Below are 18,008 nucleotides of genomic sequence, written 5' to 3'. Positions count from 1 at the left end.
CCCTCCATAAACAGAGCTGACATAACCCGTAATGTTTGCCTTGTTAGTGACCAAGGCAAAGACAAAGTTCACTATCCACGCATTACTACCTCTGACCTGGAGAAGCTAATAGAAAAATACATTATTGGCATTTTTAAATGCTTGGTCACTACACGCAGGCTGTATCATTGCAGTTTATGTCAACTGTTTACAGAGCGACTGAGACAAACACGGAGGCCAACATAACAAAACTGAGTGCTCTTGACCAGCTGAATTATGCACTGAAGCATATAGGCCTAATTATCGTATAGTAGGCCGCTAGATTTTCAAGACAAACTGTTTTTAAGTCGATTACCATTTCTTTATGTTTCATCAAATCAATATAAACACCAGCTGCCCAAGAATTTTAGATTTCTTCATTTTCATTCAGTTGTTGACTTGTTAAATTTTTGTGTCTCTTGCTTTTTTCTTTTATTTTTCCAACTGATGTTTTGCTTATTGAAATTCTATGCGCTTGTACACTGTCATGCCTCCGAAAAGATCAAATGTGACGAAAGGAATGCCACTCATTTTTAAATACAATGTGTACATTTATTGCGAGTTGTATATGTTGTGTATTGATAATTTATAAATTGAACTGTGCTTCGCCACAAATGAATTCTGCCGTGCATTGTACTATTTTGCATGGTAAAAAAATCCTCAACAATCATCCAAACATTCAGTTTTGCAAATAAAGATTATAGCTGGACATTCGTAGCTCAGACTGTGCAGGTACCTCATGGATGTATTGTAACTTCACAGAATATTAATTTACATAAATCAATTTATGCTGTAATTATCAATTTAAAAATAAAACAGTCTCTTTTTTTCCCCCCCTTGGTAAATTTGTGCTAATGAAAAGTAAACTAGAACCGTTCTTTAAAACTCCAATTTTAAAATGATTTTGCTCACAGAAACAGGCTCACCCTTCGCATTGAAATAAATAAAGGTAAGTCTATGGGTATTCTTAGTATTATAGTGATTTTTTACGTGATTATTTTTCAGTCACCAGCACTTATTGTGTGGTCCACCGAGATTAAAAAAAAAAAAAAAAAAAAAAAAAACAGATGGTCTACAAACAAAAAAGTTTGAGAAGCAGTGATCTAGAGGATAAGAGAAGAGAAATATGAGCTTAAAACTTACTGCCTGGTGACCTTGCTTACTAATTTGGTATTTGAATACAAGGAAACAAGAAAGTAATGCTTAGACTTGTTTTAATTTGATAGCATTTATTCTTTTTAAGCGTAAAACGGCTTTAAAAATTAATTACATTCATGGTTTGACGTGTATCCTTACAGAAAGGTTATAGAATTGTATTAGCAGTGTGAAAAAACCCATGGTGCCCCTTTACTGAGGTATCCGTTTAGATGTTGAATAGACCCCTCTGTGATTTTAAACACAATCTTGTTAATCAGTATATTCTGAGAATGTTTCTATGTATTTGAACTAAATTAAGAATGCAGCTTTCAGTTACCTAATTCTAAATGAATAAAATAAAATAATGAACTATATAACCAAGTACAGTAGTCCCACATGAGGCAATGGTGTGAGGATTCAAGTCTGCTTATCTCTCATCTAAACAATCCTATGTGTAGCACTCAGCATATTTTAAATATTTGAAGCGAAATCCCACTCACTAAATAATCTGTGCTGTGTTTTCTGTGACAATGAAAAACACTCCCTAAAGGAATTCCAGCTGGTCTTAAACTTTTATTGACGAGTCAGTTGTGCGCTCAAGAGTTGCCTTAAAGGGCTGACCAAAGTATGCCTTAACAGTTAGGTAAAAATACCAACCTTGAGCTGGGAAGGCCTTGGTAACAATAAATTCCATTTTATATGACTAAGGTTTGGAATCAGGTTGAATTAGCATTCTGTTTATCACAAGGTTAAACAACTGCCTTGGATTTCAATTGGAAAAAGCATTTTAGTTCATACAGCACATTATGTGCAGGTACAACGTATGTCAAAGGTCACCTGAAGACAGCCTGTCTTTGGGGGCCAGTTGTGTTCAGAACAGATTCAGCCCATTGCATCTGTTTAAACCTGTTGTAGAAAATCACTTGTTCAGTGTCACCATTTTCATCCAAGAACAGAGTGGAAGTCAAGGATACTGAAACCCATGTAGTATAACTACTTCCATCCTAACTTTTCAAGTTAGTTTTAAGGACTATTGTCTGGACATGTACCTGTGTTCCAGCAACAACATCATGGTGAATGTTAAAAATATTATATTGAATTCAGTATGTCAGATTCATATTGATATAGTAGGCTAATACAGAATACAGTTACAAGTAGATTTTGATTTCTGTGACCTCTGTACACTTTAGGTTGATTCTTTAAATGAATGAGATTCTTCCTGTGAAACAGTAGATCTTAGATATTAACCCTTTCCCCTCTACAACCCCAACTATAGGCATGGCAGCTGTTTACAGTGGCACAAAGACAAGCAGCTGTACAGAGCCATTGGTGCCTCTTTTTCAGTTTTATTTTCAAACCCTGTATAATAATTTTCAAACAATATAATAAGGATATTACGTTAGACAATTATGATATGACCATGCTGAATGGCTAAAACACTGTCAATATTGCGTCCTATTCACATAGCTATAACTCATCATGATGCATTAATTCGACACAACATTTTGAGCTAACTCACAAGTTAAAACTTTGTGAATAGCGACCATCTGCGTGATGCATTTCCTTTTATTAGCAATGGAGTTTTGTACCTTTGTTTAGACCACGCCACACTATTTTGGCTATATTTCAATATTAACCATTAGATAGAGTTTGTTATAAAAGCCTATTTTGGATTCCACTAAACACTAGAGGGTATATCTTCAGTGTTTCCAATGGAATCAAGGATACTGCTGTAAACCTTCAAAAATATGTACATTTTAATATATTTTCCAAATCCTCCAGCCAGCAGTTCTCATCTGCAGGATGCCAGAATCTAAGATATGCTCATTGTGTGTTTCCTAAAGGGATTTACACAAGTATAACAGCACTTTGGCTGCTGGGAGTAAACAAGTCAGATTTGTGCTGAATTTCCGAAAGCACTGGGAGTGGATTAGCATCAACCACCAGTGTCAGGGGGTCGAACAGCACCGCTACCAAAGGTCAGAGTTTAATAACATTACATCAAGTCTTTCCTGCAGAATCCAGACCAACACAAAACACCCCACGCGGTTCTCCCAACAGGTGGTCAATGCCCCAAATGAGGAAACATTCACCTTCACAGCCTTTTATTTCTTCACACTTGTGTTTTTCTTATTAAAATTTAAGTGGTCTTGACAGTAAGACAGGCTGTTCCTTGTGCTCCAAAGGCTTGAGTCTGCACTATTAAGCCGGGACTGGAAAATCTGAGGCAAGAAAAGGAAATTGCTTTTAGATCCAAAAGATTAAAAAGGAATAACCACACTATTTCCGTGCACCAAAAAATATATTTTCTATGAAAAGAGCACAACAATTTGGATTTAGTTAAAGATTGTTGTATGTTTCGTTTATTTTATTGTTATTGCTGATAAAGCAACTTTATAGTTTACACTTTTTTTTTAACAGCATTTACATTTTCAAACCTTAAAATGATCACAATCACTGCAGCTAGCTCAGGGTGCACGTACTCCGTTACGAGTAGTTATCCTCCATATTCTCTTCTTCTTTTGTGATCTTTTCACTACTGAGACTAGCTACAAGGGGCGGAACTCCCAAGGGGAGTGGGATAAGCAAAACAGAAATACATTTCAGAGCAAGGTATGGCAGTTCATTACAAACTCCAACCCCAAAACAGTAGAACAATCACCTCAATCCTAAAAGACAATACACTGTTCCTAAGCACCGTGCGAGTTCAGCGCCGACAGACGCTTCAAGCATGTGACTGCAGTAATATGTGTGCATAGTGTGGAATCAGTCAATCAAAATTGCCCAAAATGTGCCAAAAATTGGATTTGGATTAAAACGTAGGAGGGGCTATGACAAGAATGGAGATTAATACTGGTGTAATCAGTCTGAGATTACTTTTTTGGTCTCAATTGTTAGGGGCTAAGACTTGAATGGGGAATTAGACAAGGGCACTTGTAGTATTTCGCAAAAGATGTATGCAGCATTCATACTAAAACATAAAAAAAACCCATTTAAAACAACACTAAAATGTTTTTTTTTTTCTTGAATCTAACCCAGCTGTATCAACATGATTGTACTATGAGATTGGAATAGCACAAAAAAGTCAAATACAAAAGGGGCAGTCGACCTCAGGAACTGGTAGTTGACTAATAATTGTGGATCGTGCAGTTTCAAACTGCAGTTCTGGTTGCAGTCTATGAAAATTACATTTTAGAACATGTATAAATACATTTATTTAATATATAGTACACAGTTATGAAACAAATAGAGCACCAAACATTATTAAATACATGATTTGTTCATATTTTATTTAAAGCTGTGACTAGTTGACCTATTCGACTATTTTTACCTCAACTATTCTACTCTGTCAAATTAGTAGTCGCTCTTCCCCTACTGTGAGACCACAACATGCAAAACCTAGTGTAAATAGTAAAGACACCACTACAGGTGTTTTTACCATGTTCAAGAGGCATTGCCAAGCAGGCATTAAATACTTGAAAAATACAAGCAATATCACATGCAGTATCATATCTCACTTCTTACAGATAAAATATTATATCAATTGCTTAAACTGTGTAAGCCATTCAAATTGCATACTTGACATGCACTGTGTTGCAGTAGGATATATAGTTCAGGTTTTTCTACAACGTTCTATTCTCTTCCTACAATAAATTTGTAAAGTGTATTTATATATAATATGGGGGAAAAAAAATGCTCAACCAGGAAAATCCAGGATTGAAGGAAATATTCATGGTTTTATATGATTGGAAAGAAAGGCTTGCGAAGAAAAAAATATCCTGAGGCTCTTTTCTGAAGTTTTTAATCCCAGGGTCTGTAACTGTTAGAGCATGTGGATTTAAAACTAATGTATACAAAGAGAAACATTGGCAGGTAAAATAATACGATTGTGTATGTGTGTGTGTGTGTGTGTGTGTGTATATATATATATATATGTACCGTATTGTATTGTTGGCTGTCTATTATAACTCAGTAGAATTTAAAGCTGCATGCAATAGTTAAAGTAAAACCTTTTTTTTTTTTTTTTTTTTACTTGTTTCAGACCAGTGAAAAGAACCTCGGCATTAATTAAAACAACCATTTTAATTCAATGTACTAGTATTCAATTTAATTAACTAAAAAACAATTGCTTTAACTGAAAGGCCTTCACAGCTTAATACTGTGTTAATCATTTCGGTTATATTTTAAGGACATTTTTACAACACTGAAAAATAAAAATAAAATATTTGGTTTAGTTATTGCCATTTATGGACAGTCCCAAAAACAATGGGTTAAAAGATATTTTGGTAATGTGGCCTCTTAAGAGAAATCCTCCAGTAAAAAATAACAATGAATTGCAGAATTGTTGCTTCCATTTGATTCTTTAGAGAGCAACACACAGCGATGTTGTGTAGGGTTCCTTCCCTTCACATTATTAGAGTCATTGTGTTACCGTACCAATAACAGCAGGAAAGAACATTAAGTGGATTTGTTCCATGTCACTTCCTTTACTGTTGGTTTACTGATGCTAACTTGGACATCATCAAAGGCTAGAAAAGGGGGGTGGAATAAAATATATACCAGAATACAGTAGAAGTGTATACCTATAATTCAAACAGGGGTGACATTAAATTGTGAAAGCCACGGTCAGCAATAAATTCCCATCATACCTCAGGGGGGTTTGGTGTAGACAGCAGAGCTCAGCCAGTGGTTATTTTTTACAGCACCTGTTACTGTCACTGAGCAGTCTGTCGGCTTCCAGCGTTGGGCTTAGCTGGTATGTGGGCAGCTGTGCCATATGCATTCTCTGAGGGAAAGCCTGACAGAGCTACAGAGCAACAGTGTTGACAAGTAGGAAACTAGTGCCCTCTACTGAACAGAAGAATGATCCTTTGTCTATAATAAATGCAGAAGACATTTCTTCTTTTTTAGTGCAGCTGAGAAAGAATTTTGAAGATCATTTATTAATACTTAGTGTTGGCAGTATCCTTTTATGTTTAATTTTACACTAGAAAATAATTCCATAGTTTAGCCTATGCAGTCTACTTGATTGGAAAAAAAGATAGTAACCCTACCCATTTTAAGGACTTATAGCATGTATTTTCATGAAAAAAATCATCACAGCTCCAAAGATGCCAGAATGCATATATCCAGGAATTAAACATGGCATTTACCTTCAATGCTTCTGACTAATAAATATCTGATGTCCTTAACATATGATTATGCCCTTATAACAGCATATCTCTGGCTCTTTGGAGATTAGTATCAGAGAATGGAAATGGAAATGTGGTTGACATAAATTGTTCAAAACCCTGTCATTAAATTTCACTCAAACGTCATTTCACTTAGAGAGCGCAAATGCTCTAAGAACACTTTAAATAAATAGCAGGCTGACTCTGGAGTGATTTGTAACATTAGGCTGTTCTGCTGCATTCCTAAAGGTAAAGGTTTTCTAAGACACCTTCAAACCCAAGCAATCTCAACTGACCTGAGAGGTACAGTCTGGCTGTATTTACGACAGACTATTAGCACAACAAATACAATACAGACGACAAGAATAAACATGCACAGGTTTCTCAGTTATGTTGACTTAGCTGTTTTCCTACTATCTTATGTAACGAGTAAGTATACGAAATCACATCAGTGTGCTCCACGAATAGAAGGCAGCTTGTTTCTGTCTGAACCCGAGGTAAAGCCTTCTTCAGTGTTTCAGCTAGTGATGACTTCAGCTCTCTGAACTTGGAGAATTAAGGACACTAATTTAGCTACACAGTTCTAGTTAATGGATTTAGAATGTACTGGAAATTGTTCCAGCAGTTCCATTAAAGGTCTTTGTTTTTATAAGGGGTAACTGCTGGGAAGGCTGTCATGGTAATGGTGTATAAGGCAAGGACAATTTATGGGTGCACAAATTCTATTCTCTGTTTGAATCAAACCAAGAACTGAAGGAGTGTTTGCTGTTACAATACTGTCTGTGTCTCTATTAAATATCCTAATTTCAATAATGTTTGGTGTTCAACTTGCCAAATAGCATGTGTGGTCTTGGCATCCACCTTGCTCTAATATTGTCATAGGAATTCTGCAATATTATATTGCAAAGAGATAGAGACAACTGAAGAATGTAAAAAAGTTCCCCTGTGTCCCCTGTGAGTGTAAAGATTTGAATGTCTAACGATACCTTTTTTATTATTATGATGGATACCAATGGTTTGTGAAGTATTTATTTGCTGGGTGTTTGCAAAAACTGCCTAAAGCCAAGAGAGAAAAATCTATGTGGGAAACTCGGATTGCATTCTTCTTAATCTGCACCGAAGGTGAGCTTTATTGGCAAGGATCAGCTACTGAGCTACTGCTGTGTTTCTTGAGATCAAATCCAGGTGACTGCACTGTGTTCACCAAGAGCAAGTGCCTGGAAATTGGAGGTAGTTCTATCACACAGCTGGAACCAGGTCTCCATATAAATCATCAATTTCTTCTTTATGAAATACAGAATGTGAAGATGCCTTACCTGTTTTAAATCATACAAACCATATTTCTATAATTTATCACTTGCTGTTTGAGCTTAGATTATTATTTACAATACATACTAGCTTTTCCAGCAAATATGTAATTATTCAACCAAATCTAAAAGCTAAGTTTCTGATTTGACAGTGTTTGAAATGAACTAACTCACAGTTGCCACAGTTACGGAGGGGACAGAATTACCCCTAGAGGCCTTCCTTCTGAAATCATTTTAGGTATGACTGAACAGGAAATTTTGCTGGCAAAGTTAGTAAGCATGGTAAGTCAGGATCTAAACAGAACAAATACAGTTATTAAACTAATAAAAAATGAAGTACTTGGCATGTAGATCCATTAGATATATATATATATATATATATATATATATATATATATATATATATATATATATATATATATATATATATATTTTTTTTTTTTTTGATATTTTAATTTAAGAAGGTTGTTTATAACCTATCAGCTATATTGGTATTTCCAGTCAAATGCATCACCAATCTGTTTTTTAATTTCTGATTTACTTCTTGAGCTATGTAAACGATATGCACTGTATAATCTTTTAGTGCTGCAAACGGTAACAGGGCATGCCTGTTTAGCTGTTCCAATCCTAGAGTGACATCAGGACAAGCAAGGTTTCACAATAACAGTGTACAGCTAGTTGTTAAGTTGTAATGAAAGAGATATGCAGCTCCTGTTTTTACTTAACAATAACCAAAACCACTGCAGAAGTCTTTTGTAGGGTTTTTTATGTTAGTTATTGTTGCATTCCTGTGCCTTGTTACAGTCTGTGGTTCATTAAAGACTATGAACATTAGAAGCCTGCAGTATGTTTGAAATGAGTAGCCAGTGTACCAAATGGTAGGTTTGAAATCCTCTTAAACCGATCAAGGAAATGCGCAAACAACTTTGTACAAAGCAAAGTAAAATGACAAGTTCCTTGCCGTAGTTAATGTCCTGAGACCAAAAGGAGTGTCAACCTTTTGAAGAAAAGCATATGTGTAGGTCTAACAGTATAACTTTGCAGTTTTTGCAGTGCATTCTCTCAGTGAGTTTGTTCTGCAGCTGCAAGTTTTTCAATATTGCAGGGATGCCCATTGTGTTTTATAAAGAGCTCATGGTCCAACAAATAGTGTTGAAGAAGTCTCTGTGGTCACTGACCCTGCTGTGGTGGGCCGGAAGCTGGTGCAGTTTGTTATCTGTTTAATGGATTGTGGTCGTTGAGGGCGTTGGATTTTTACTATTTATTTAATAAATCTAATCTGCTAGAGTTTCACTGTGTGGTGAGGCCAGGCACCTATTACTAGCCAAGTGTTTGCTTTCTTGAAATCAGATGATTATTTTCTGCTTCCAGTTTAGCATGTCTGCAGCAGTCAGCAAACACAGTCGGATTTTTACTGTATATAGTACAGACACACAGCTTTTGGCATTTGTCTTGTGATATTGCATATGATTGTTAAATGTTACAGCAATTATGATAAGCAAGAAAAGCATATTTATATAGTCTTATACATATAAGCTTTGCTGTTCAGCTTTTTTATTTATTTATTTTTTTGCTGTTAGATAAAATACTTGTCTTATCTTTTTAATGAACAAAAAGTCTAACATTGTCACGGAACTGTGTTTAGTTTCCCATTGTAGGAACGGAGTTTCTAACAGCTAAAAAGGTATTTCTCATTAATTGAATTTTTGAAAACTGCATCGTTATCTGGGTGATCAGTAAATTTAAATGCTTTCATCAATATGGGACTTTTAATTCTTCCTTAAGCTGCCTTGAGTTATTCCAGTCTAGCTGTCCTCTCCTATGGTTTTTCAGTTTGACTGTTTCCTCAATTACATTTCTGCTTTGAGAACTTTGTATTTGAGTTCATAGCCTGTATTTCTGTTTCCAAGGTTTTAAATAATAATAATAATAATAATAATAATAATAATAATAATAATAATAATAGTGAATTGTATTTTTAAATTGTGTTATTGTCTTATCAATACATTTTGATCTTAAAACCTTTATCAGTTATAAAATAATAAACTACAGGGTTACAGTATTAGAAAGAATGGAACAGGTTTATATGAATCTACAGATTTTCATTTCTTAGGGGTTATCAGGGATACAGATTTGGGGTCTTTTAAAGGTGGCGAAAAGAAGATGTATTTTGCTGGTAGCCAGTCTTATGTACAGAAGGCTTCTGTACAGGTCTGAGATTTGAAATGCAATCTCCCATTGGAGGCCTGCACATCATAAAATTTGACCTTTATCTGCTATTAATACTGTTGAACACTTTTATTCCTCATGGAGACGTATGCTTCCATTGCTACAAAGTCTCTAAATAACATTCAATGAAACCACCAGTTGGAGCTTAATAGTAAGAACACTGAAGAAAGCTAAAGAAGTCGACAGGGCTCTTAATTGACTCTTAGACTGAATCATGTTGACAGGTTCAAGTACTGTATTTGGGTGCATGACTGGATTCCTGTTTATGTTATAAAGGATATAATTACATGTGTTCATGAGGTTTACAGAATATCTGGGTTAATATTTTTAGAGCGCTACATGGTGTGTGTCACAAACTAGAACAGATTTGTCACAATTACTTCTTAATGTTACCTAAATAAAGTACATAAATAAAGTAAATACAGTGTGAGGTGCTGCATCTGTTGTCACATTCAGCATTCAATCATTTTGTACAGATGCCGCACACACACACAATAATAAACTTATCTAGCCTTGTCATGGTTTCTCCATAGGGCTACACGATCCTTAAAAAATAAACAAAGTTTAAAATGGGGGACCCGCATTGCAGGGGCATTTAAAAGGATTCCAGACACTTAGCAATCGCACAAAGAAGCAGCATTTCCTGACTTCGCGGATTACTGTAGGTAAAGTTCAATTGTTGTTGTAGGTAAAATTCTCAATTGCTGAGATTGTGGTTGTGGTGGGACACTGAATCTTGTAACTGAATTACCGTATAGTGATATGTCCTTTGTATGTTGTTGAGTAAATATACTATATATTGAAGTGAATCTGATATTATTTTCCCGTATCAGTATTAGAACATTCCTGAATTAAGCAATAAAGAAAGCGTTAGAATGTTCTGGAAAGGTAGTAGAGCACAGTTAGCAATAACTTTGGTCATATTGTGATGTCATCTTTCGATTATTGTATATGTGACAGAGTTTTCATGAAATTCTTGAGGCTTTCCACTGAGAGGGTAGATAAGAGTACACAGCAGTTCAGAGAGTGAAAACTGCAGATTTATTCCAGTAGACATAAAGTCCGTGTATGCCTGTAGAACACAGCAGGATCCAGGAAAGAGAACCAGGAAGAGGTTTTTGAAAAAGAGCACTGTCTGAATACTTTGAGAGTTAAAGGTGCAGAAACATATTTTGCAACAAGCTAATAAATGGGTATTTCTTTCATTTTAATTTGCAGTCTTGTCATGACATTACTATATTATAGTATAAATAAAAATGTATCACCTTAGATGTCAAATGAAACCTGGATAAAAACACTAACTGTTTTATATGTCCTGATCTATATTTATTTGGATTTATTTATACTCCTGCTCTTTTTATCCCTTGAGACCCCTCAGATCCCTCCTTATTAGTCAATACAGACCTCAAATATCTCCATCCCCCTCCCTCCTGGTTGGAGGGAGTGACCTTGATCGTCTCCTCATTCAGTGCCTGTCATTCCCACCCCTGGCTCAGCCACAGTTCAGCATTCCCTGAGCTGACAGGCCCCGGCATGGCTTACCTCACAACCAGCAAGCACAGCCTGTCTGCTTAAAATTATGGGAGGGGGGTCAACACCTCAGCTATTGTTACAAACCAGAAAGAATATGTTCACTGGCTGCATTTAGAACTAGTTCCTCCTTGTGAATCTTCCAGGTGAAACAGACTTAGGTAGTAATTTCAGTTTAAGGCTTCCATGAGGTACAAAGGTTTGTGCTATTGTCCCACCATAGCCTTATTGCAAAGTCAACTTTGACAAGACTAATGTTAAAAGTTTTCCTCCATGCTGTGCATTGTGCTTGTATTTTAAGACTTAACTCTTTGTTAAAACACTTTGCTAATAATCTCTAAATGTAATTTATACCTACTTTATACCACTTTTATTTATTGTTTTGTGTCATGTGACAAACTGCTATCTGCAAATACATTCTATTGCTTAGCATACTTAAAACAAACTGAAAAACGTGACATTGACAAAATACCAAATATTTTAAGATGGAAGTAAACTTTTATCGGAAGGGACGAGCTCCATATTAGCTACTCCGTACTCCGTGCTGATGGGTATAACTTATTTTGAAAGCTGTATTCATCAAATGTACAATAAGGCTGCAGAATTAATACGTTTGCAATTTGGATAAACCCTCCCGTTAGATTTGATGCTTGCTGTAAATCAGAAATGGCGGGATATCAATTATATGCAAAAGAAAACGGTAGTGGAATTTCTTTGACCGAATTTTGGAGAAATGTAGAAAAACTGTATCCCAATTTAGCAAGAAAGGCTAAAATATATTTGTCAGCTGTTATTCTGTGGATGATGAAATAATTGTTTCTTCATAAGGACACATTTTCACAGAGCAACATCAATCCATGAAAGAAGACCAGGTTAACCAACTGACAATGCTTAAGTTTAACAGCAAAATATAAGCACAACAACTGAGAATAATAATATATATATATATATATATATATATATATATATATATATATATATATATATATATATATATATATATATATATTGCCTTTCATGCAAACATAAGTAATGCTTATGGGCTTCTTATTAACAGCCTTTTTTACATTATATTCACAGAACAAAACAAAACCATTAAAAACAAAACAAAGAAAAAATACATACACAGCTTACATATGTTACAGAATCTATCAAATGCCCAGATTCCAATAAATTGTTATAATCTATACTGTTCAGGGATCGGTGCCAGAAACGGGAAATACATTAAAAAAAAACAATATCTTCTCTTCTGTTGATGAAATATATATTTGTGCCTGGTGAAATCCAGATATCAAGAAAATGTATTTATTTTTTTTTTTTTTTTAATGAAGGGATTTGCTTAAAAATGTTCTGGTAAATTAAAACCTCTAAATAATGTATTTACACTTATGAGTTCTCTGAAATAATATTGAAAAAATCTCCTTTTAAAATCCTGCTGTACATATTCACAGAGATGTAAATGTTAAATAAATGTCAGTAGCCATCTACAGGATTCTGTTTATTAATCTGCTAATACATATTTTGTAGTAATTGGATGACCAATTCAAACGGTTAAATGAACGTAATGGGATGATTGTTTAATGATTTCTCATTACGTGGCTTACTGTGGAGGCTATATCGACATCTTGTGGCTGTAGGACTAAATTACAGTTTAAAAGACAAGGCCTTATTTATAGCACTGAGTGTTGGCACTAATTGAGGACAGACAGGCTGCTGACAGCTCAATTACTCGGCTTACTGCAGCTGTTTGCAGGAAGTGCCAGGCCTCACCATGGGCTCCAAAGGGTCGCTTTCATAGACTGTGACCAGGCAAAGCAGGTCAGGTAACTTCTGGGTGGTTATAGTGTTAGTCTGTCAACAGTGTCTGTAAGGAGAAGGACAGTAACACCTTCCTTCTTATCCACATCTTGAAATCACCAGGTAATTACAAATTATATTATAAATCATAGAATAATTAAGGAACTAGCAGCAGATCTGCTGAACAGAGCAGTAGTCTGTAGTATTTATTCTCAAAATTACAATGGCAAAACTATTGCATTGACACTGTAGTGTCACTGTGTTGCCATGGATGATGATATGGTTGCAGTGAGTTATTGCATTTCACTTGTTTCACATCTAGCTTTGATGTGAAACACCCCAACTCCATTAACAGTCCAAAGCACCTTTGACCATTGTTCCATAGTCCAATTTCTGTGTTCTTGTGCATATTTTAGCCTTTTAGTCTTGTTCCCCTTTTTTAACAGAGATATTAATACTGCAACACACCCTTTAAGTCCTGATTTCAAGAGTGGCCTTCGTACTGTTGATTTGATAGATGACACCTGTGCCTTCTGCCACTTCTGTTGTCCATTCAGCGCTTGTCTTCTTTCTTCCTTAAGGCTATTATCTTCAAGTATTGCTTGAAGTATTGCATCCTTGTTAGACAGCTTTCTGGGTCTCCCAGTCCTGGGTTTGTCAATTACAGATGATGTTTCTCTGTACTTGTTGATTATGCTTCGGATACCATACCTTGAAAGTCGAATGATACGAGCTATTTCACTCAATGTTTCTCCATCTTATGTAAGTCAAGGTTGTTATAATAGTAGAAAACACTAATGTAGGCTTTGAGTAAATTGTTGCAAAGTAGAAAAATGCAACATGTCTAAGACTTTTGCACAGCAGTGTATGTCCAAATTACACAATCACTATGCCTTAGTGTAGATGGGAATTTTTTCAGGCAACATCAAAAATCAAGAATTGTGCTGCTGATAATACTGCTACTGCTGGTGCTATGCCTGCTCATTTGATACATTTCAGAAGATTGAGCGTACATTTAAACAGTTTAAAAATAATTCTTAGTAAAACTGTTTCATTTTGCTATTTTTCAAACCAATGGCATATAAAAGACATTGGGGCTGATTTTCAAAGCCTCTAAACAGTAAAGAGAAAAATACCAGTTAAAGTTAGAAAACTAGAAATAAACATAGCATGTATTTGATTTCAGGTAGTTTAAAAAAAAAAAAAAAGAAAAAAGGTGTATCCTCATTTTGTAACTTGAAAGGGTGTTTTGAGTACAAAGCTTTGAAAATCAGCCCCATTTTATTAAAAGTTTGTCCCCTGGGCTTTAAATACCTGGGGGTCAGTCCTGTCCTCTTGTTGTGTTCTGTCTTCACCTCGCCTTGTTGCGATGCAGTGAGCAATGTCAGGAATTTTATCAGCTTGTATACACGGCACAGCTTGCTCAAGGTTTATCACATCATTTACAATTAAATCCTAACCATTGAATCAGCCTGGGTTCAAACTGCTGGCCTGTGCATCAATAAAACAGTGTGTAGCCTGCAAATGCAAAGACGCCACAAAATAATACATGCAGTTTTGGGGTGGTGTGAAAAATGTGGGATCCAAAAGAAAATCCACACAATCTGGTATCATAAAAATAGGGGTGTGTAGCCCCCCTTCTGTCCTCTTCTTGTGTTTTTTGTCTTCACCCTAGGGGAGCATGTCTGACCAGTTCTGTATTACAAATGAGACCAAGTAGTTTATACGTTATTAAATAAATGCTCAATTGATATAATTAGATGATTGATTATGGTATTTGTAGAGTTTATACACACAAGGAAATGCAAGGGAAATGTCAATAGTAAACTGACCCACTTGTACAGCTCAGTAAGTCTCAGTCAGTCACTTAGAAATGACTTAGGGTATTTTGGGACCTATTTTTTCTTCTTCCAGTACCTGTTTTCTACTTCGGACATACTGAATACCATGTTGATGAGAGTGATGGCTACGTGGAAGTCCGTGTGTGGAGGACTGGGACAGACCTCTCCAGGACGGCTACTGTCACAGTGCGATCCCGGAAAACTGATCCAGTGTCTGCTGAAGGTGAGCCCAGGACTCAAGGCTGGCTTTCATCATAAAACCACAGCCTGAAATCCTATAATGAGTAATGAATGTAGGCAAATACTTTATTAAAACAATGTGTATAGAAGCGCATACAAAAAGACAAGTGCAAGATCATTAAAATAAATTCTGTATTTCAGTACTGATGGGATATAAAATATCAGTACTGCACCGAGCCTTGTCATTTATACTCTATGTCAAGAATGAGTGTTATTATATATATATATATATATATATATATATATATATATATATATATATATATATATATATATATATATATATATGAATGTAAGAAACAGCAAAATACCCTAAGTTAACACATAATAAGTATTCTATTAAAACATAAGAAATACACAGACATTTAGGTTAATACTTTATTGGTTTATTACCAAAGATACACAGATATTCCACTTCTAGTAGTGCTTCCATTGGTTGTACCTCTAAGCTGTTCAAACTTGTAGCCTCATCTCCATTCAGCCTGTTCAGTCCATCATGGTGAATTTGAATCCTTTCACCCAGGGGTAATATGGTGTGTCCTCACAATACCATTTTTAGTAGCTATAGAGTGCAATTCTGAAACAACTTTAAAGGAAAATAATAAATTGTCCAAGAGAGAAACAACAATTGTAGTGATAAAAAAATAGAGAAACCAGAGGAAGGGGCAGTTCAATGATTGTTCTGACTGGTGTCTTGTTAGGTTATACTGTTAACGTTATTTTTTGCTTTAAAATTTGGTCTATCGTCATAGTCAGCAATTATAGTAAATGTTTGTAGCTGAATGAAAATAGTAGCAGAGGTGTTGCTAAATATAAACATTATCCAATTTGCTGTGTGTTAGGGCTAGTTCTGGAAAGTTTGAGAAATACAGGGATTAACATCTGTTGTTTTCTATTTTGTGGAAATAACCCTAATCCTGCTTTACTGAAACTGTGGGAGAGAGAATTGTTTAAATGTTCCCTTTGAAAAAAGAAAAACTGTCTCGCACTGGGCATTGGGAAACCATAATACCAAACAATTTCATAGAGGATATGGCGGTTGTATTCAGAGTTGTGAAAGAAATATATAAGAAATGATAAGATGCTGATTAGGACAGATATGAAAAAGGACCTGAAGCTGTGACATGATTGTAAAACCTGAGTTAATGCACTTTTAAGGAAATATTTATGTAGTAAAGCTTAACAGCACATTCAAGGGATTAAAAGTAATTTCATCCAGAGCGTTCGAAATCACAGTGAAATGTGTTAACAATGGACCCCACTGGAAACAATGTGTCTGGGGGCATATGTTTTATCCTTCTTCCTTTAAGTGCTAGGGGAGTAGATCAGTGAGACGGTGACAGAGACGTATAGCTCAGGAATGCAAACATTTTCTATTATTCTCATTTTAAATGTGGCCAGAGGCTATGCTTTTCAGTGTGGTGTTTGCTGGTTGGTTCCGGTTGTTTGAAGGACTGCGGGTTCTCTGGAATGTGAACGTGCCTCACTGCTGTGGTCTGCAGGGATTAGGAAAGTGGCAGATCCCTTACAAAAGGTACCACTTGGTACTGCAAACAGCAATACTACAGCACTGATTAACTACTTAATCCATAACCATAAAACACTCAATTGTAACATAAGTAGTAAAGCATAAAGAACCTTTGTAAAATAATGTTATGTTTCGGCTAGAAGTCTTTCTCATGTCTTCAATGGCAAAATGTCACAGGTTAGTTTGAAAAGAATGGGTCCTAAAACTCAGTGTTACTAAAAACTTATAATACACCAATTAAAATAATATTAATAAAAAAATATTAAAAAAATAATACACCAAAGCCATGTATTAATATCAGTACCATATAAGTAGTAATTAGCATAACAGCATTCTATTTGTTTTCCCAACAATCCAGAGGCATCTATTAATGTTTCTGTTCTACAACAATCTGTTGAATTTGGAATTTGGAATTTCAATCACTTTACTGCACACCTGAATTATTGAGCATGAATGGTGAATGAAAATGGTGATTTTCAACGGGTTATCAAAACCTTTTAACTTCTGGAGAGTTTTCCTAAATTCAGAATAAATGATGACTAATCATTTTCACTTCTTAAGGGTTATACTTACAGTCAAAATCAAAGCTCATCAGGGTAGATATTACTGTAAAGAACCACATATAACTGGATTACCACTGACTTCTCTTCAAGTACTATAACAAAACAAAATCAAAACAACACCCCTGTGAAAGTGGCAATATATGTTTTTAAAAAGAGCCCATGCATTACTTTTTTTTGTTTGTTTTGTTGTTATATATACACAGTTAAGCTCAATAAATAGCAAAGACATGGCAAGGTCACATTGTCAGTACATTGGGACTACCAAATGACAAGGGCTCTTATCATGAACACTGGAACGGTTAAATGTTTGTCTGAAATGGTTACAGGTTACTGTATTTTCTTTTATTTTTAGCTGGCATAGATTATGTGGGTATCAGCCATAACTTAGACTTTGCCCCTGGAGTGAACATGCAGACTTTCCGTGTGATTATTCTGGACGACTTGGGCCAGCCGGTCCTGGAGGGACCAGAGCATTTTGAACTTGTTCTGCGGATGCCCATGAACGGCATTGTGGGAGAGCCAGGAAAAGTCACAGTGATCATCAATGACTCTGTCTCAGACTGTAAGTGGATCACCTGGTATGCATTTTTCTACTAAAGTGGAACTCCTGATGTAAAACTTACTTGAAAAAGGTTGACAGATGTTTT

The 18,008-nt window shown here is 35.5% G+C and overlaps 1 protein-coding gene across 1 annotated transcript in view; it reads left to right on the top strand.

Annotated features, from left to right (window-relative positions):
• Positions 1-17,977, top strand: part of LOC121321156 (FRAS1-related extracellular matrix protein 2-like) — a 34,726-nt gene extending 16,749 nt beyond the window's left edge. The window contains exons 6-7 of the mRNA XM_041260056.1: positions 15,104-15,253; positions 17,714-17,977. Of these exons, the coding sequence (XP_041115990.1) occupies positions 15,104-15,253; positions 17,714-17,958 (395 nt within the window). The 3' untranslated portion in view covers positions 17,959-17,977. The remainder of the gene's footprint in view (positions 1-15,103; positions 15,254-17,713) is intronic.
• Positions 17,978-18,008: the final 31 nt, after the last annotated feature.

The sequence above is a fragment of the Polyodon spathula genome, chromosome 9, assembly GCF_017654505.1.
Source record: "Polyodon spathula isolate WHYD16114869_AA chromosome 9, ASM1765450v1, whole genome shotgun sequence".
Lineage (NCBI taxonomy): Eukaryota > Metazoa > Chordata > Actinopteri > Acipenseriformes > Polyodontidae > Polyodon > Polyodon spathula.
The sequence above is the reverse complement of the archived record's forward strand: the minus strand, read 5'-3'. Positions and strand labels throughout refer to the sequence as shown.